We start from the raw sequence: 22,183 nt of genomic DNA, 5'->3' as shown, positions 1-22,183 counted from the left end.
CCAGCAGGATTGCGCCTTTGAACTCAGACGCTCTCCATGGTGCTGAGGAGCTGCTGGAGCTGTCTGTGGTGCTGAACATTCACAGGTATGAAGCCCTGTAGTGCGACATGTCCTACTTGCTCCACAATCATAAAACATTTTACATATTTATATTTTGCAAAACTTGTTTGCATGTTTTCAAATGCCCATAAACAAAGACAATGCTCCTGCTCCACCTATGATTGGGATGATTGACATAGCAATCCAACTGGCTAACTCTTTCTCTCCCTTATTATTTTTTATTTTATGTCATTCTGTTTGTCTTGCCTTGAGTTTCCCAGGTTTTTCTATACGTTGCTTCTTATCTCTCCTGCACAACCTTTTTGTACACAACATGTCCTTATTACATGTGAAAGCATGAAATATTACATTAGATGAACACATGTTGGACTATCCAATCCAATCGCCCTGCAATAAATCAGGTCAGATGTGGTGGATGTGTTGCATTAGTTATGATATGTAATGACTGGAAAATATATGCAAGAAGGAAGAGACTTTTGTCTGCTGTATTCCACATTCACTGAGATTTTAGTGGAGAATAAGTCCACTGATGGCACACAGTCAAATTAACTTCAACTAACCTTCAATGGTCCTTGATAAAATGACCACGTTCAGAGCTGCACACACATAATTAACACAGGACACAGATTAGGATTGTTGAGTTAATTAAACGTTGACATGGGTTGGCATTATGATTCCTGTAAACCTCATGGGTCAGGAAGGATTTGAGTGGGGTGCAGCAGAGGGTAAGTGAAGTTGTTATAGTATTGCATCAAGTGTGGAAAACAATTTCATTTCTTGCTCCATAACTGCAAGCGAGTGAGGTGGTGCACTAAACCCCTAAAACTCAGACTGCAAAAACACAGACAACAGACATTTCTGCTTTTCATTTAAAGCGTTTACAGTAATTACGAGCATGTTAGCATGCTGATGTTAGCATTTAGCTCAAAGCACAGCCTCTCAGTCCCTAAAACATGGCTGTAGTAGACTCTTAGTCTTATTCATATGTTACTTCTTAGAGAGATCTCTTGCCAAAGTCAGATTATTTTTTAAAACATAACACATTTTTTTTTATTGTGATAGCGTAGAGATTTTTTAGAGATAATTTGCTTCTTCAATATTTTTGCTTTTTTTATTTTTTCGGGATATATCCTCTTTGCTGTGAGGCTGTTTATCCTCATCTTCCCCATTACATGAACACCTATATATTTTCTATAACTCATGAACAGGTTGCAATGTTATATTTCTAGGCTATAAAATAGCAAAAAATTGCAGGTGCAACACAGATGTCTTCTTAATTGATGGTTTTATTTCTTAAGGTGCATAACAGTGACTAACGTTTCGATGTAAGATTACATCTTCATCAGAGTCATTTCTAGGCTATGTTTGTGTCTCTTATCATACAAAAGGATGAAAAGCAGTGGATAGTTGTGGCACTGCTGGAGACAAAGTGAGAACATGTGCACAAATGTGTGCAGCCATGCATGTGAGTGTTTGTGGCAAATTATGGAAAAAATGCAACATTTATGAGGACAGAGAGAAAAAAAAGACACACACACACAAGGCACATCTGCACTAAACACACACACTCTCAATAAAACCCCAAGCTGGAATTTAAAAGCTAAAAATAACCTCAGTGTCTGCAGGAGTGAGCGACCTGTAAGAAGATAAGAAGCACAAGGACAGACAGTATAGAATATTGAATTTCTCAAGTTATGATGATGGCGGTAATAGTGGTAAAGATGTTATTGTCAATTAATTTGTTCACTGACATCTAAGAAGTATCTTAAGCAAATTATATGTAAATTTAATTATCTAATTTCAATTTAAAATTGCTTGTATTTTATACTTTTTAGCCTTGCTAGTGGCACGGCTAAAATTACTCTGATGATCCCCTGACTTTTACTTCAGCACCATCATTGAGTAAAAAATTTTAATTGTCAAATACTTTGGTTTATGATATAAATACTTGTAAAACTAATGACATTCCTGTCAACCTCAAGTGTTTGTGGTTATTGCTAATTAGCAAATGCAATAATGCTACCAAGCAAAACTAAGATAAGGAACACCATATAGGCATTAAACCTGCTAAATACCAGCATGCTAGCATGCTTTTTAGCATTTAGAAAAAAAATAAAGTGTATTTATTTTACAAAGGAATGCACACACTGGCATGCACAATGCAGTGCTGGTTTCTAATCCAGTGTTGATTGCTCATCTTGAATAAAAGAAGACATAAAGTGAAATACATATTTAATTATTCACCCAACCAATGTTTCTCTCTTTCTCTCCTCTGTTTTTGTCAGCTTCCCCCCCGACAATGAAAGCCCCCTTCCTCTCTCATAATGACCCTTAAGCAGATGCAGAGGCAATGTCAGAGCATACTTCGGGCACAGGAGCTTCCTGAACTCGTATTCGTTTACCTTCCAAGTTAGTGTGAAACCATGGGCACAAGCAGGTGCACAGTACAAAGTGTGCTCAAACTGGGCTATAATGTCACATTTCAAAGTCAAATGAAGGGATGCTGCAGCATACTGCTTACTTTTAGTACATTATAAATCTACATGCAGCCTGTTTATTCAATGTTGATGGGTAGTTCTGTTGTTTTCTGTAGTTTGAGAACATTGGAAAGACCCAACCAACCAACAAACCACCTAATGTCACCCTCGTGTATTAGGGAGACCACCACACAATAAATATTGTAATATTAATATTTTTAAGCAGTGAAATAACTAAAATGGTACTAAAAAATAAAACTGTATAAATAAAAAGTCTGTTATATAAGATAGTACATTATGATTGTTATAATACACTGAATACAGTTTAGCATTTTGATACAGTTGTCAACAAATCCTGTATGACTTTTTCATCTAGAAGAAAGTGACACAGTTTGCCCCCCAAAAACAAACTGGATAAAAGTAAGAAATTGTTGAGAAAGCAGCTTGCAAGATTGTCTGATCCACTGGTGTGGGGTCGGGGGGGATGGTAAATCTAATACTCCTCCTGTTATTATTATTATTATCATCATTATATTGGAGCAAGCACATAGAACTACTGTATAAAATCAGTAAATTAGTTTGGACAGTATGTGAGTATGAAACAGCATTCCTTTTTAATTTCCTCAGAGAGTCACACTGTTAGCGCCTGTCTGAGTTTGGACCCACACACTATCGCTGCAGGTAATAATATGTCTGGCACTTCTAATAATATGTGTCACGATGCGAACACCTTATCCACACTTCGCTCCTTCTGTCGCTCTATAAATTGTTTGCCTCCTCTTCACTTGCTGGGAGCAGCTTTTGATGCTCTTACTGTAGCTGTTGAGGATCACGACTCTCCTGCAGATCACTTCCTGAATCATGCTTTGATCCTCTGACTCTTCAGGTTTGAGCGTTAGTTTATCTGTAGCTGTGATGATTGTACTTTTATGTTTATACTCAGCTCAGTGTGTGAGCTCAGCACTCAGAGCAGCTCTGCTCCTCCTTCAAATACCACTTTTGTCTCTGCCTCTCTGCATGCTGCTGCAGATCACTTCAGGGACATTCGAAGCGAGCCAGTGGAGGAGGATTGCAGCGATCTGTTCTGCAAAACAGCAACACACATCCAGACGCAATGCAGGTACAATTAACATGCATTACTATATGCTTTAATTTACGTATGCTGGGATAGACTAGCATGCAGAACCATTAATCATGGTAATATTCATTTATGTGATTATAGTGTATATGGTAGCTAACTTGCTATATTTGTCTTATTAAAGTCTTGACACATAACTGAACATTATATTATATTTTATGTTGGCTGGTTAACTTGAACCACTTTATATGCAATATAAGTATATATTGTACTTTTAATCCACATGTAGTGGATTATAAATACAATATTTCCATCTGAAATGTAGTGAAGTGGAAGTATAGAAGTACTTAAGTACAAGCACTCAACTTATGTACAGTACATAGAGTAAATGGGTGATTTCAAACTTTGAATAAAGTGCACATGCACTTTATGTCAAGCTAGCCTCCATGCAGATACTACTGTAATACAATATTCAGTGTTTTCATGAATACCGTTTAGTTAACTTCAGGCCAAAACATCTTAGCCATATGGCAAAAAGTAAAAGCATTACAGGTGGTAAATAGTCATGTTTGTCTGTGCAGGCAGCAGGATATGAACAGCGTTTAACTGAATTAGCTATCAACTGCCTCTTTTGCAACTGTGCCGGAAGAAACAATGTTGTCAGATATTAGGTTGTGTCTTTGTTGCAACATTTGTGATGATCAGTGGAGGAAGGATGATCGCCCTCAGCATTCATGATGACTTAGACGATCGCAGGGAGCATCTCACTACTCGGCACACGTGGCTTTAGTACTTTGAATAATGCAGCGCTCTAGATGTTTAGACCCCAAATCACCTTCCTCTTCAGATCTTTTAGACCAGTTTCTCAACATGGCGTCACAGAAATTCTCAGACTGAATTTTTTTATAGTTTGCTTGATATACAAACAATTCAAGATTTAAGATTCAAGATTTACTTTATTGTCATTTTCATGTGTACGGTGTTTGATATTGTTCCCCCAGCTTGTGTCAGTATAAAACAAGGAAATAAATAGAATTAAACGACACATAAAATACAGCATATAGACATATAGGAGGAGCTTGGGCACAGAGTATTAAAGTGCAGTGGAGAATAGCAGCTCTTTTAACTCTTTTAACCCTAAGCATAAGACACTCCAGGTGTGTGTGTGTGTGTGTGTGTGTGTGTGCGCGCGCACGCGCCTGTTTATGTGGCTTTTGGAGGGTCAATCAATCACCAGACCACTCGTAGTCATCTTTCACCGCACCAGTCCGTGGCAGCCAACTCTGATCTTTTATTAATGCAGTTTTAAGGAGTGTGAATTATTGAGCGACATTCTCGATGCTGGATGCTTTGGCATCCTTTCATATTCAAAAAGTGGGCCGAGGGGACAGGAGCACCCCAGTAGTTCTATCTATTTCTGTACAAACTCTTTACATTACAACCTCTTAAAGCCCTTTATCAAAAGCAAGTAAAATACTTGCAGAGACAAAGAAAAGCATTAAGAAAAGACAAAAAATCCCAAGTTATATCAAACTGGCTCTAAATAATCAAATGACAAAAGGAAGGAAGGACAGTATAGTCTACAATCACAGTGGCAGTGGCTATGAATCAACACATACTGTATGGGACTGAAAAACTCTGGAAAACTCAATTTTCAAAATGGAAATACAAAAGCCTCACAGATCATTTGGGGATTATTTTACAGTAGATCAATTGTGCTATTTAAATTCACCAAGTCAGAAATCTCAAGCTTTGTTATCACTGAAATATTTAACAGAATATAGAAACACTGAGTGTGTGCATCCAGTGTGAGTTGAGAAAATGTGTGGTGAAAATATCGATAATATATGTAATAGTGCTCATGTTACAAGAATATTAGATTTTTCCCAATTCTTTCTTCTTTTTCTTTTTCTGGAAACTAAGCATATGTAAAATGTGTTTAATTTATTTTAATCTGTATAATACATACAAAGATTGATTCTTTTCTAACTGCAATGTTAAAATATGCTCAATGCAATAATTACAGCATGTAGGTACAAATAGTCTGGAAGAATCCAAAAGAGCTGTGCAACCACATACATTTCTCAGCATTTGAGTATTGAAGTATTGATTACTGAGGTGTCGATCTGTTCATCCATACACACCAGTTGGCTGGATGTCTGAATGTAACTCCTGCTGCTGGTCCAGCTGTCACAAGTCTTGTTACGTTTCGTCATAGAAATATCATATCGTCACATGAAAGCAGATCTAGCTTGCCAGTGCCAAAACTATTGTTGTCATACCACCTTGTGAATAAAAACCTACATCAATTTATAACTTACGCTTCCTAAAGTGCATTTACAGAAAGTTATACCAGAGGAAAATGTGCTTAGATCCTTATCAGACAAGTTATATGTCTTGTTTCAGGATCTTACATTAAGTGTTAAGGACCTTCTGCTTTCTGTAACTAGCACCATAAGGTCTTTCTTCTCTTTTCTGTCTTTCTCAGGCGGATGAGAAGGCAGTGGATGGCGGCCTGCTGCCTGATGCCAACGGGAAAGATCCAAACCCGGGTGGACAGACAGACAGCTCCAAGTGGCAGAAACCACGGCTCACACGTAAATCTTTGATGAATTGTTGTCTCGTCAAGTGGATTATCGCCAGTACCACGCAACAAGGGCCAGGTACACGCACATAAAGAAACACACTCAACAACAACACAGTGTATTGAATATCTGCATGATTGTGTGTGACAGCATGGGAAGTGGGACTCAAAGCAAAGCAGGAGGGAGAGACAGTAGTAAGGCAGGCCTTCAATCTAAACAGAATACATACATTTTAAAGCATCTACCCCATCTACAGTATATAAAGTATGTATATATATATAAGCATCTACCCCATCTACAGTATATAAAGTATATATATATATATATATATATATATATATATATATATATATATATATATATATATATATATACAGTCATTCAATTCTCATTCAATGCTTTCCTTTTTATTTTTTCATGACTATTTACATTGTAGATTCTCACTGAAGGCATCAAAACTATGAATGAACACATATGTAATTATGTACTTAACAAAAAAGTGTGAAATAACTGAAAACATGTCTTATATTTTAGATTCTTCAAAGTAGCCAGCCTTTGCTTTTTTATTAATAAGGGAAAAAAATTCCACTAATTAACCCTGACAAGGCACACCTGTGAAGTGAAAACCATTTCAGGTGACTACCTCATGAAGCTCATTGAGAGAACACCAAGGGTTTGCAGAGTTATCAAAAAAAGCAAAGGGTGGCTACTTTGAGGAATCTAAAATATAAGACATGTTTTCAGTTATTTCACACTTTTTTGTTAAGTACATCATTCCATATGTGTTCATTCATAGTTTTGATGCCTTCAGTGAGAATCTACAATGCAAATAGTCATGAAAATAAAGAAACACATTGAATGAGAATGTGTGTCCAAACTTTTGGCCTGTACTGTATATATGTATATCTACAGTATGTTCTCGCCCTTTTTGTCCTTTATTCAGTTTTTACAGCACAGACCTTCATTTCCGCCACTTCATTTCAGCAGCTTATCAGTAAATGAATGGGCCACTGCCGCTTTCACTCTCATCTCTAGTTCTGTTTCAGCTAATCAACTCACTGCCCCTTTACATGACCCCTTTGTCTTGCTTTATACCTAAATTATTGACATTTTCCTTCTGTGTGCATGCACTTGACAGGCAGGATAGACATTAATTTGTGCAATCTGTCCAAGCAATATCTCATAATTCCCTTATTTCAACTGAATTGATTATTTCCCTTCTGATGACTTTTATCAGCCTGGGTAACAAACACAGTGATGAGCAGACAAAATATCTTCTCTGCGGTTTCCAGAAATGACCGTTTGTTGTCATCCTGACTTGTTTCCAGCTGACATCTCTCTCTGCCAACAGACAGATGGTCATGTGCCTCAGACAGGCTGAAAACAGTAGCAGGACAAATGCTCTGATGGCTGACAAGCCATCACTTAATGTCCCTACTTTGAACTTCAGCAGGGAAATGGTCTAGATCAGTGATCTTCAACAGCGCGTCCGGGACCTGTAGGGGGGGGGGCACCAAATTATTGTTAATTTTTTGAAAGTTTTTTCAAAAATACTGGCCTATACAGTATTTCACAAAAGTGAGTACACCCCTCACATTTTAGTAAATATTTCATTATATCTTTTAATGGGACAACACTGAAGAAATGACACTTTGCTACAATGTAAAGTATTAAGTTTACAGCTTGTATAATAGTGTAAATGTGCTGTCCCCTCAAAATAACTCAACATACAGCCATTAATGTCCAAACCGCTGGCAACAAAAGTCAGTACACCCCAATGTTAAATTCCCATAGAGGCAGGCAGGGATGTGCTCACTTTTGTGAGATACTGTAGGTAAAGTAGCATCCACACAGTTAATCCTAAGGATTCACTGTGCCACATGTATGTTTAACATTAAAACATTATTTATAAAATCATGACAAGTATTATTTTAATAGCTTATATTATTTTATGCACTAAAAAGGTATGTATAAAGGCTTTAGGGTGCCCTACAAGTTATTGTAGGCCCAGTTTAATATGCAACTTCATTTTATACAATATATGTAGTAGGGGGTCCCTCATCCGTCTCTCTTTCAGTTAAGGGGTCCTTGGTTTAAAAAATGTTGAAGACCCCTGGTATAGATCTTTTCTTGATTAGGCCTTTAAGTGTATCTGCAGTAGGAATGCACTGAAACGTGTGTCAGCATTGCATTCTACGAGCTCAAATAAATCATTATTATCCCTTATAATAATATTTACCATCAGGGGCATTTGTTACATATTAAAATGTAAATATTTGTTGAGGGGATAAACAGATGTCCTCTACTTTATAACATCTTGATCCCCATCTAGTGGTCTGTGAACATTATAGCACCTGAGTGTCTCCTGCACCACTGCCTCTAACAGAAGGTGGTCTGCACTCACTCTCTAACAGGTGTATTTCATATAGAACAATCCAAAAAAATATGCAAGGTGGTTTCCAGTGACGTTTGTATCTCACACAAATAAATAATCCTAACATTTGAAAAAATGCTGAAAAATGTGGAATTGCTGTTTACTGATGAAAAAGGTGTTGGGCTCCATGACGTAATGCACAACATGATATACAGTACATATTCTATAGTTATGAAAGTGAAAAAAATACAATCATTATCACATAACATCAGCAGAGGATGTTGTGTATTTTTGTGTATGTCATGAAAACAACGGTTTTTAGATGCTACTGTACTTGTTGTACTAGATAGAGATAGAACTTCCCCTTTGCCATCTCGTACTGAATATGATTGTTTCCAGTAGAGGGATCACCCAGTTTTCTCAACACTAAACATTAGCAAACCCACTGGTACACTGTTACAACACAGTCTGGATCAGCTCACACACCACACTCATTCAAATGACAAGTGACATTTTTTTTTTCAATTTTCAGTTTTCAGTCATAAATTGGCTTTTTGAATGTCCTCTGAGGTGATCTTGCACAACTAATTACAGCATATTGTACATTTGTGAGAAGTTTCTTTGTTTTGTTTATGTGTTTGAGCTGTTATCTAGTGTTAGTAAAGGAAACAAGGGTATTTTTGCTCTGCAGCTGCAACAATGTGTGAATTGGCCAAATATTCCGGCCTGGAGGTCAAAATGTACAAAATATCCCCATTGTGGCTGGGCCTCCTGCACACTCTTCTCCTTGATGACTGACATAATATTATAGAGTGTAAAAACATTTGTGCGTTCTGTCAAATCATATCAGCTGTTAGAAGGAGAGGTATGGCTACCTGTGAATAGCCTACAACAATGATGGAAATACCACCATAATAATGGCATTTAGAATGCCTGTCATACCATTTCAATGTATAGTTTCTCTGGTAGTTAGTGTTTGCAATGCATGTTTAGAAACTATATTCGCACTTGGACAACCTGGACAAAAAGCATATTATAGGGCAGGTGGATTCCTTTGCACAATGCAAGGGGTGTATGTGTGTGTGTGTGTGTGTGTGTGTGTGTGTGTGTGTGTGTGTGTGTGTGTGTGTGTGTGTGTGTGTGTGTGTGTGTGTGTGTGTGTGTGTGTGTGTGTGTGTGTGTGTGTGTGTGTGTGTGTGTGCAGCCTCTCTAGAAAGGTAATTTCTTGCCAAAAATAAAATGCACAAAAATCAATGAACGAGCTAAAAGCATGCACTAAGAAAAAGGCTGAGAGAGAGCAAAATTCAGGGTATTTAATTGTGTGACGAGAACCTGTGTGGCAGTTTTTGATAGATGGGCTTAGGCGCTGAGCTGTAATGCTGCTCTCACGGCAGTCATTAAAACCAGATGGTGAGACTGATGGGTGCACTGTCTGCATCTCTGCATGCTTAAGCCACCTCACTTGTCTGTATTTAATAGGGGAACAGAGATAGATCAGCACTTAGGGTGCATTAAACAGAATAATGCTGCATTATGTTTTTTGGCAGGTTAATTCCAACATGAGTTCATGCATCTTGCATGTTCTTTAATGTCTAAGTGTGTTTCTGTCTGGTGAAGTAGAATCAAAAACCCTGTAAAAATCCATATTTGTATGTAAAGGATAACTAGTTGCACAATTTTATCAGCTGTGATCTCTTCTGATCTCACAGTTTATACACTGCTGAATCATATAAGGCAAAACTAAGCATATCATTTTGGAAGGTCAAGTATGTCCAATGCAAGACTCAGTTTACCATTTTATTTCAGATGCTGATGCATTTTGGCAAACAAGATTTCATCAGACACACAAGAACAGTATTCTGCAAGGACTTTTATAGAGAATAAGCAATAGGGAACTAATATGATATATAATAGATAACTTACTACAAGAAAACAGCAAATACTTTGCACTATATGACATCAAAATCTCACTCTGGAATCTTAAAAGTATACAATGTACCGGTATACAGGCATTCAAGTGTAACACTGGAGCCATAGCATCAAATTTATTTTTGTATTTTTGGAGCGGCATCATCCCAGTTTATCACACATTAAGGATGAGTCCATTTACACAAACCCTCCTCGGCTATCGAAATGCATTTCTGGCCTGTTTTCTCTCCCTCTTCTAAGACCAATATTTTACCTCTCAACAATTGATTTGCCCTCCACCCCCCCTCACCCCGTACTTTAACTCAGTCCATTATGTTGTGCAGAGTCATCAGCTGTGAACTATACTTAAATTCTTATTCACTCTCATTGTCCTCCCTCACATAATAATCATATCAAGACTCACTCATGTCTAAACAACAAAAAATTAAAAACTACTCTGGATGTATGTTATGTGGAGCATTTTACACAAACTACAAATTGATCTCCGAGGTGTGTAGCTCGCCTTTGCAGCACAGCAATAATTCACTTTAACTTTACTATTCTTAACTACAGTGCCATAAACAAAGCACTGTTTCTACACTTACAGCGGTCACAGTGTTTTTAAGCTCTGAGTGAATCCTCCTGAGTTATGGAGCGCGTGTATGGCTGAACGTTCTACTAGACACAAGCAGCGCCACACAGGGCAGGGCAGGCTCCTTCATTCTAAGTGCTGTTCATAGCCCAGCCATCAGCGGATGTGGATCAATGCTTGGTTTTACAGCTTTGCATCTTTGAAATGACTGAGCAAATAAAGACAGCACGAACTGTCAATCAGAGACTATTAGTAAAGAAGATTCCTTAAGTAACAACCCCCCACCCCCCGCCTTACCAACATCAAATACCCACACACACACACACACACACACACACACACACACACACACACACAGCCACACAGCTCAGGACAGAGTGAGAGAAGATGAAGTGAGTGGGGCGTGGAGCCCCTGACTTGATGGAGTTGTGGGAGAGATCCTAAAATGAATTTTGGCCAGGAGGTAAAATGCCAGCAAGTAGTAACAGATCTGGATCATATGCGTGTGGAGAAAGCTTTGGATCATTTTGGGGGATTAACACTCTACAAATTCGATATTTATTTGCACATGATGGACTTTGAACTTAAAGGAGGATGCTCTGCAGGCAATCTACTGTCTAACTGGTCAGTGGTTTAAGTCAGGGGTTTTATTGAAGTGAATATAACTGCTGATGCCTGTTCAAAAACACTGATAAAAAATTTAAAAAAAGGACGTGGCAGGAGGAAGTTAACATTAAGTTTTTTTAAAAGGGCTTTTGTACAGGCGGGATCTAATGCAAGGCAACAATGGGATTGGATGGCATGGAAGTAATTGCCATTGCTGTTGTTATCGGACTGTTTGTTGTCGTGCTCAAACAGTTTGGGGTTTGGGAGCCCTTGTCACTGGAAGGTAAGACATAAAGAGTGTTGTTTGTATGTTAAAACATTTGTCTTTGGTGTTCTGTGTAGCATTAGAACAATAATCTTGTTAAAACGTTCTGGTTATTTTGTTGACTGCAATAGTGATGCTAAAATTATGAGTGAGCGCAGTTGTAAAATATTAAAGGGCAGTTTCACGTCTTCTTAAAACAATTTAAAACAACACTCACAGAAAGAGTTTTAGGCTGCTGTAATAGTTCATACTGGCCCTGAACATTAGCAGCAACCGTAAAAACTCTGTCAGTGTACATATTGGCATGTTAATGTTGTTGTTGTTTTTTAAATGGGAATCATTCCTTTAATAATTTGTTCACTGTGTTGGTAAATTTGGGTAACTTGTAGATATCGAGCCAAATATTTTAACGGTTCTTTTCCCCCTCTCATTTCTTCATCACCATCTCTTCCTGGTCTGGTCTTTTCCAACTCCCCATTTGTGTTTTTGCTCTTAAAGATGGTGAGTAACTCAAAGTGGTATTCCTCTAAGTATTACCTATTAAGTTTAATTCCATCCCAGCTGTCTCCCTAAACTTATTCCACCTCCCTTTTTTATTGAACTTACCTTTTACGTTGGCTGATATAATAACCCCGTTTTCCCTTTTAGACATCAAGACTTGTCAAACAAAGTGTTACTGATAACATCATTATGGCTGCATTGAGTGTGATGTTGAGCATACTGGCACAGAGACTTCATCAATGTTAATTATTGACACTTGTGATTATATGGCAAGTCAAAGGCTGTGTCTCTAATTGCTCCCTAATTTCTTCATACCACTATTTGTCCAGTTTCTTGTAATAATTCCTCCCACTTCATTAGCAAAAAAAAATAGGTTTAGAACACTACTTTTGCTAAAAATGTCACTCTTACCCCTGTTAGTGACGGCACAAAAATTATTGTGACTAGCGATTTGTGACTAGTCTCAAAAATGTCAATATATTCCTTACTATAGAGTAACCTATTGTGTGTTTATTATGTAGGGAACAGAGAATTTAGTAATTAGAATTTAGAAGTAAAAGAGGGAGTTATTTCGGACACAGACAAATTGTCCTGTATTTGTTGTCCTTAACAAACTGCTCTGACGTACAGTGTATCTGCTTATTTCTTCTAACCACCCTAATTTCTCCTAGCTACAATGTCCTTTATATTCATCATTTCTTCCCACTACTCTATCAAAAAATGTCCATACATCTTCCCCATGGTCTCTTCTTTTATCAAATTTCATCAATACTGTTCATTTTTCTAACCCCCTTTTATCTTCCCACCCATTTCCTTGTCTTACCTTTCCTTCTTAAACCTTCCTTGTTTATGTAAAGATGGTGAGCATTTTTGATTTATTTGCAGATATTTTTTTGCGTCCCATCTATTTGTTTTTTTCTAGTATTTTCAACTCCTCCCCTTCCTTTGTTTGTTTGTCTTTCTTCTCTTATTGTTATTATCCTACCTTTTTCTTTTTCCCCATCTTTTCCACCCCACCCCTGTTTTCTCTGTTTCCCACTGACAGACAGCTGTGACGGCGATCTAGAACTCTCAATGGTGCGCCATCAACCTGAGGGCCTCGATCAGCTCCAAGCCCAGACACAGTTCACCAGGAAGGAGCTTCAGTCGCTTTACAGAGGCTTCAAAAATGTATGTAAACAATCAGCACAGTCAGCTGTCCATCCAAATAACTTCTTAAGTGGTTTTGATTTAAGAGGATGAGCTTCCATCTTTGCAAATATCATTAGACATTATGGTGGCTCAGGGGTGCAAGTTGAGATTGAGTAATCATTGAATAGGAATAAAGCCATTGCAATTCCTTAAAGTTCTCCTTAGAGGAATTGTGTGGATTATTGGAAAAACTACACTCATTGCAACGAGGACGAGAACACAGAGTGAGCCCCTAAGACCCCACTATCCCAGCCATCGGGTGCCACGGGTGCCAAGGACGCTTGCTCTAGGTTCTATCGTTGATCCTTTGTTGGTGACAGAGAGCCTGTCTCTGCACGCCACTTAGTTGAAGCTTGGCACGCTGTAGTTGAAGCAGGGCACTGTTTCACCCCTCGATCTAAAGTATTTGACCCAGTTTCCTGTAGAAACTGGGTCAGATTTGAGTGTGTGAATAGGTCCATCAGTGAGATCTGGCCTTGGTGGACACAATTCTTCAATTGCATGGAGACGGTCATGTGGCTCCCCATCTGCTGGAGTTGGGAATAAAGTTGCAGTATTAAAACCATTACATCTCTCAGTAATCAGTTAAGTAAATCAAGCAAAATGGTGGGATATATCAACCAGCTTTGTGCTGAGAGGTGAGATGCTGCTGTGTGTGCAGGATGGGAGCAACAGCATGAGGCACCATGAGAGTGAGGTCACCATAACCCACAATGTCACATGATGCGACCAAAGCTTTTGCTGCAGCAGCCACAGCATGTAGACACAGAGGGAGACGAGCTGCAACAGGATCAAGTTTAGTGGAAAAATAAGCAACCGTTCTGAGTTTCGATTTGGGAAAAAGCATATTGTCCCAGGACATCGGCGTCGCCAGGTCATTTTTCCAGAGCTTCAGCCCCGAATGTTTTGATTGTATCCCTGAATGTAGGCCTAATTTGAAATGTAGGCAACAAGTTTAGCTGCGCATTAATATTGCAACATTTTGTTTGAAGTTCACGTGACGTTTACAGTCTATGGTTCAGGCTCAAACCCACAGAGCTCAAACTTTATTTTTCGCAAAATATAACGACTCCTCCAAATCTCAGAGAACAAAGATGAGTTGTATTTGGAATGTGCACAAAGTTTTGAACATGAGCAGAAATCTTGCTGAAACACATCTTAACTATTAAAGTCCAGGTGAGGTAAGTAAGTGCCACATACATAATTAAAGAGGTTACTTCCCCAACAAAAGATTTAAAAGAGGAGGGAAGAGTAAATTATGTCTTGCTGACTAAGCAGAGATAATTAGAAAAGTTGATCTATAGGAGAATAAATAGTTGAAAGCAATACAGAATGCCTGAGAGCCTGACTGCATAACACGGGTCTACAATTATGTTTTTATATTTTGAATTGTCATCTGTTTCCCTTTCCATAAATAAAGATATTTCCAGCATAAATTGATGCAGAAAAAATCTTCAGAAAGCAAGACATTAAGTGTTTAATGCTTTTCTGACATCAAATGTCACCACACAAATCTGGAAACAAACCTATGGCTTTGGGTTGCCAGGCCAGCTGTGATTAGGCCATATTGTGTGTGCAATCTAACTAACATCTACAAACTGGGCAGGTGAAATGCACACACTGGCTATTAACAAACTGCAAGCCAATTGCTGTTTTTTTGATCTGCTCTGTGTTCATTGCATTCAATTTATTTAAATGGGTCCGGGCTGGCGGGCTTACCCCCGTACCTCCTCAAGTTCCCCTGGTCCCGTCCCAGCCCTCCTAATTTCATCTCGCAGAACACAGAAGTTGCTGGTCTGCCGCTGACTTAAGTGGCGTTCACAGTAAAAACATTACATTGCTTAGCTTCTGTGCCATTATTTCCAAACTTAGCACAGCTAACGGTGACTCCTCTACTGCTAGAGTTCACATTATTCATAACCTTATTGGTAAGCTTACTGTGGAAACACATGTCACTCCTTTTTTGTTAAGGCTGAGTGGGCGTTTCTATTTGAAAATCCTGGAAAACAATGAAGATGGTCTCAGCCTTTTATTAAATTTTGGGTTTTTGGGACATATTCTTGCCCTCTAGTGGCCATAAACTGCAGTGCACTGCAGGCAGGGACTGTCCCTGCGTTCATGGACATCGGAAAAACGTTTTTCCGAGTGAAAACGTCACCATTCACGTAACGTCCTGTGGGAATCAGAGGTCGGAAACTCGGGCTGGATTTTGATACCCGAGTTTCCCAGTTGGTGACGCGTTGTTGACAACTGACGTTTGATGTCGGCGACTTTGGGTCACTGAACATATTTTAATGACAATAAACTGTTTATTGTGGACAAATGCCTCTTCCAAAAAACATACACAGACATAATATGTTTCAAATTATTCATAAATAGGCCCACGTATAAAAATAAAAAACACATTATCCGTGTCCTTTCCCGTTGGTTGTCCTGCAGATAAAACAAACAAACACCTGGCGATGTGCTGTTTGGATGCTCGTATAAGAAAACAGCAGAAAATCTTTTGTTATTGTGGCCTCCATGTTTTCTCACACCTGATGCTCTCGGCTACGGCCGACCGTTGGTGGCAGTAATGCAAAAAGTTGTTATGCCAAACGGCAATATAACAGAAGAAGAAGAGCACGCATCCCGACCATGTGAACGCTACCAGAGAATGTCTAATAAGGGGAGAACTTCCACTCTCGGGAAATTCCTGGTTGGTACAATGGGGCTAATAGGGAGTGAGATAGGGAGTGAACAGGCTCTCCATAGACAGGCTCTGACGCTACCAGTCGGAAAAACAACGTAACCACGGGGGCAGTGCCTGTTATTCCGAGGTGGCATGAACGCAGGGTGTGTCTGCACAACCAGATACAATAATAGAATATCAGTAACACACTAACTTTAAAATTCTGTTAATAAGCAGTATTGTTATCTCTATAGTATCTCAACTATAGATTTGGACATCATTTTAAACCAATCTAATCTCTCTATGATGATGTAAGCACTGACCTAAATGATGTAAATGTTTTTCTTTCAATAGGAATGTCCCAGTGGGCTTGTGGATGAGGAAACATTCAAGACCATTTACTCACAGTTCTTCCCTCAAGGAGGTACATTATGTAACCAATGCAAACTGGTAGCACATAAGCAAAAAACAGACTGCCCTCACTATCTGCTTTGTAAATCTCACTACTATTTGGAATAGCAAGTTAATTTCAAAATGTGTGAACAATGAGAATCGAGGTGGTTAATCTTCATCAAAACATGGTGCTAAATGTTTTAAGACAAGCAAAGCTAGTGATGATTCTTAGTATTCAATAAATATTGTAATTAAACATTGCCATTTCCTGTTCATTTCCAACACATTATTTGTTCTTAGATGCAACCACATATGCACATTTCTTGTTTAACGCATTTGACATGGACAGAAGTGGCTCCATCCGGTTTGAGGTGAGTTCACCAACGACTGCATTTTAGTGGTCATTTATCATGGGTGGCAGGGGTTAAGTTTCAGTTGTAAGTGCAATGTATTTTGGTGTAAAGAAAGCTAATAATGAAAATATCTTTTTTCAGGACTTTGTGATAGGATTATCTGTGTTGCTTAGAGGCTCTGTTACAGAGAAACTTCGATGGGCGTTCAACTTGTATGATATCAACAAAGACGGCTACATTACTAAAGAGGTACAATCAACAAACCATTCTCATTTACTAGAAAATGTAAGGCAAGGCAAGGCAGCTTTATTTATATAGCACATTTCAGCAACAGGGCAATTCAAAGTGCTTTACATAAAACATTAAAGAGCAGTTAGAAAACAATTAAAAAACAATAATAAACAAATTAAAAACATTAAAAGACAAGAATAAAATTGATAGTGCAGTATAAGAATAAAAGTTACAGTGCAGTATAAGAAATTAAAGTTAATAAAAAAGATTATTTAAAGAAAAGCAACATCAAAAAGATAGATCTTTAGCTTAGATTTAAAAAAACTGAGAGTTGCAGCGGACCTACAGGTTTCTGGGAGTTTGTTCCAGATATGTGGAGCATAAAAACTGAACGCTGCTTCCCCCTGTTTAGTTCTGACTCTGGGGACAACAAGTAGACCCGTCCCAGACCACCTGAGAGGTCTGGGTGGGTCATAATGTAGTAACAGATCAGAAATGTATTTTGGCCCTAAACCGTTTAGTGATTTATAAACCAGTAAAAGTATTTTGAAATCAATTCTTTGAGGCACTGGAAGCCAGTGTAGAGACTTCAGTACTGGAGTGATGTGATCCACTTTCTTGGTTTTAGTGAGGACTCGAGCAGCAGCGTTTTGAATCAGCTGCAGTTGTCTGATTGATTTTTTAGGGAGACCTGTAAAGACACGGTTACAGTAGTCAAGTCTACTGAAGATAAAAGCATGGACAAGTTTTTCCAGATCCTGCTGAGACATAAGCCCTTTAACCCTTGATATATTTTTAAGGTGATAATAGGCTGATTTTTTAATTATGTTAATATGGCTTTTAAAATTTAGGTCTGAGTCCATGACTACACCAAGATTTCTTGCTTTGTCTGTTCTTTTTAACATTGTCGTTTGAAGCTGAGCGCTGACTTTCAATCGTTCCTCTTTTGCTCCAAAAACAACCACCTCCGTTTTTTCTTCATTTAATTTAAGAAAGTTCTGGCACATCCAATCATTAATCTGTTCAATGCACATATTTAATTGTTTTATTGGGCTATACTTCCCTGGCGATAAGGTTATGTAAATTTGTGTGTCATCCACATAAAATCTGTTGCAGTGTCCTCAATTCTATGTATGTCTATCTTTGGTTTCCTGCAGGAAATGATGGCAATAATGACATCCATTTATGACATGATGGGCAGGTATACCTTACCCAGTGTACGAGACGATTCTCCTTATGAGCATGTGGAGAAATTCTTCCAGGTATGTTATCTCTGCAACCACTAAACCACACAGCCTAATCTCTGGCATCAAAATATACTGTGTATTATTACATCCAGATATTGTACTGATCCAAGCGTGTGTCACTCACTGTACCTGTACTGTAATTACTGTTTTTGACCCATGACACTCTCTCCTTTAAAGAAAAAGAACATCTAATTGAACAGAAAAATGTCACAAAGCTCCTTTTCAAAGCCCATCATCAATGTCATTTCACAACAAACTTTTTTACCTTAAATTAATATAATTTCATACTTGACTAAATATGAAATCTCTCCTTTCCATGTCTGACATATTTCAGAAAATGGACCGGAACAGAGATGGAGTAGTGACTATTGATGAATTCATAGAAACCTGCCAAAAGGTAACCTCACTGACACAAGTTTTACCGCGCGGTGATTGACCGAGTTCATGCAGCTTTGTGCACAAAGACATACTTTCTCTTGCATCTGCTTTCTTTTCTCAACAGGATGAAAATATAATGGCTTCCATGCAGCTCTTCGAGAATGTCATCTAGTTTCTGTAGATGGACATGGATCTGTAATGTTGCATAGTGCTTCCAGCTACAAGCATCTGGGCTTGAAATTACTTCATCCATCCTAAAGAGGAGAAAATGGGTCGTGCAACACATTTGACACATTTTAATACAAAGTGGCAAAAACTATTACTTTTGCTGGCAAACTGTTCTAAGCGGAGACGTGCAGAATTCACAGAATCACTTAAATCATTTTTTTTTCTTTGCATGACAATTTTGTTTATTGTTATACAGCATGTCATTACGAGATGAGCATGACTGCTTGCAAGCATGTGATGCAAACCACATTGAACACAAACAAGGGGTTTTATTGTTGACCACTTTGAAACTTTGGCAAATGAGAATACTTTGTTACTGTATTACATATATAATGTAAAGATTATAATTATGTTTCTAAGTTCTTCAGATTTCAGTGTAATCGCAATACCATGTCATTGTCATGTTGACCCAAACCTTACTGAAATAAATATATACCTTCACATACTGATAACTATTGACTATTCTCTTTTTACACAACCCACAAAGCTGGGATTTGTAAAAGAAGTGAGATGTTCACTGCACCCTAGAGAAATGTTAACATCTTTATAGATGATTACATCAAAAGTGTTATATTTAAAGTTATGCCGCTGTGTAGCTGCAAAACAGCAATAAAACAAAGTTCAATGCAACATGCTACATGTAACATGAAAAATGTAATGTGGTAAGCCATTGTACGAGTGATACTGAACAAATCGGCAATTGTCCAAAGTGTGCCCTCAAGAGGATCTTCTAACACAAAGCATAAAGACATAGTTGTTTAAATTTGCCTGAAGGAAATTTTGCAAATTTTTGTATCATTTAGTCCAGTCTGGTTTCTCTGACGATCATCTTTCTTATTCTCGACCTTCTCGGCTCTCTAACTTTTTGTAGCATCACAGTGTTGATATTTCATAAAAAAGGTCATTATTAAAGTAAGCTGTCACTGCTGCCAAGAGAAGCTCAATGTGTAAAGCAGAGACTAATAACAACATTCATATATCTGGTTTTAATTGTACATGATTAAAATAGCCCTAAAATAAAAAGTACAGTGCAAATTAATCCTAAAAAAAAGAATTTTCCTGTTAAATGGATAGATGTCTTACAATAATACTTCTAGTTTCTTGTGCTACAGGCCATCCTTCCAGCTAAAGAGCCAAAGGAGTAAGAAGTAAGTTAACAAGCCAATGCAGACAGTAATATATTTGTTTTTGCACCAGCCTTTGTATTTGGTGAATCATGGGAGAAAACTAGGTGTTGCAAATATGTTAAATGCCGCCATCAGCCAAAATCATTCAACCTGTACTGTATTATTGATCTTGAACCAATAGCAAAGCAGGGTTTGTTTTGGGGAGGAGCTGTGCTGGCCCTGTTGAGTGGATGTTGGTGTGGAAATAATACTCATACCAAAATGCTGCTCTTCTCCACTGTACCTGTTGTGGTTTGACAAAGGACCGCCGCTCCAGCATCACGACTTCTCAGTGTGACCAATCAGAAAGGTAAAATAAAACATTTAACAAATATTCTTAATGAATACATTATTAATTGCAAAATGGATTGTATCAGCACATTTTATCTGTATGGTTAAAGATTTATAAATCATCTCCTGCCAGATGCATCGCAATAGCACATACCATTGCATTTACACACCCTTTGATTATACATTAATTTGTTTTGTAACAACCGAGGGAAATGTACATTGCTTATCAGAGCCAGGAAACACAAATGCATCATGGAAGGGAGAAATATGCATCACACACAAAATGCCCAGCTTATCCCAGTGTTGACAGCGCATGTGGATAGTTCTGGAAGTCTATTGTGTTAGTGCTGGTTAGCATGTGACTTTGGATGGGCATTGAGCTCAATCAAAGGCTTTAATGTCAGTTTGAATGACAGCCAACAGACTGTACAAACCCCTCTTTCGTTGTCTCTCAAATAAAATAATAAATACGCCAAGCAAAAATACATACAGAGCAATATCATTTTAATTTTATCAGGCTTAGGTTATTCACCCTCAGCCTTCACCTGCCACTGATTTATTTATGTATGTAGGTGTGTTTTTGCAGGGTACACATCTCCAGTAAGTATGACTGGACAGCAGAAGCTTCTCTCACTGTGGGTTTGGCTGTTACTTATGGCAGCTCTGTGCCCAGGTGCATACAGTAAGCGTGGCTTCAAGGGTCGAGGAAAAAGTGATGGCGACAAAGTGCAGCCCTCCCAGAGCCGAGGCCTTCCCAAGCAGGGCCTGAAGTGGGCGGGAGCAGCAGCAGCAGGGATCCTGGGAGGCACAGGCACCGGGTATGGGCTGGGCTTCTTTGGTAGGCCAAAGCATGGATCTGGAAATCATCATGGCCATAAGACAGCCTCTTCTGAGCAAGATCAACGGCTTTACCACAGCGAAGGCCAAAGATTTCACAACCAATCTCTCTGGAGAGCCTTTGTTTCAGCGGCTGCCCCCGCTCCCACGACTAACATCTTTCTCACGCTTGGACATGTGGTGTCTTTCCTTATAGCAGCCTGGATAAGAGACATTTAACATCTGATCACTAGGCTAGTGATCAATCATCTTATCACATGAAATAAAAGCTAATTTGAAGAAATTATCCTTCCTGTCCTTTATTGTTTAATATAGGATGGTGGCAATTATGGCAATATTACTATGTATATGAGTGCAGGGTGCAGGGACTTTATGGGCTTTAGCAACCTCATTCTACAATAAAAGCATACATGGTATTTTACAGGCTGATTCCAGTATGATTACTGACTCAATATACTTACTACTACTTTTAGGCAATCAAAAACAATTAATAAGGAACTTTGGCTGGGAATCAATATGAGTGACTATATGACAGCTTCTTTTGGGGAACATGTTTTGACTATGAGGCTTATTTCTTATTTTCATGATCTATCGATTTATAATTTGGTCTACAATACATTAGACAAAAAACTCCCATTTGAAAATAAATGAATTAAACTTTTCTGTCTCACTGTTAAATAAAAAGCTTTGCCTAAAAAATATATTCTAAAGTCTGAAGAAGATTGACGTAATTCAGAAACGTCCTGTCAGA

The 22,183-nt window shown here is 38.3% G+C and overlaps 1 protein-coding gene across 2 annotated transcripts; it reads left to right on the top strand.

The window, feature by feature from the left end:
* The first annotated feature begins 3,619 nt into the window (after window positions 1-3,619).
* Window positions 3,620-19,590, top strand: LOC114571085 (calsenilin). 2 transcript variants are annotated; one of them, XM_028601877.1, is made up of 10 exons: window positions 3,620-3,657; window positions 6,104-6,278; window positions 7,556-7,558; window positions 13,492-13,616; window positions 16,663-16,732; window positions 17,002-17,072; window positions 17,196-17,303; window positions 18,443-18,547; window positions 18,867-18,929; window positions 19,035-19,590. In XM_028601877.1, exons 1-10 carry the CDS (start codon window positions 3,652-3,654, stop codon window positions 19,080-19,082), a joined length of 774 nt encoding a protein of 257 aa, XP_028457678.1. In that variant the 5' UTR covers window positions 3,620-3,651; the 3' UTR covers window positions 19,083-19,590. The 2 variants fall into 2 exon arrangements, with proteins under 2 accessions (XP_028457678.1, XP_028457679.1); XM_028601878.1 differs by lacking the exons at window positions 3,620-3,657; window positions 6,104-6,278; window positions 7,556-7,558 and adding an exon at window positions 11,828-11,963.
* Window positions 19,591-22,183: the final 2,593 nt, after the last annotated feature.

This window comes from Perca flavescens, chromosome 16, assembly GCF_004354835.1.
Source record: "Perca flavescens isolate YP-PL-M2 chromosome 16, PFLA_1.0, whole genome shotgun sequence".
Lineage (NCBI taxonomy): Eukaryota > Metazoa > Chordata > Actinopteri > Perciformes > Percidae > Perca > Perca flavescens.
This window is presented reverse-complemented; position numbering and strand designations above follow the sequence as displayed.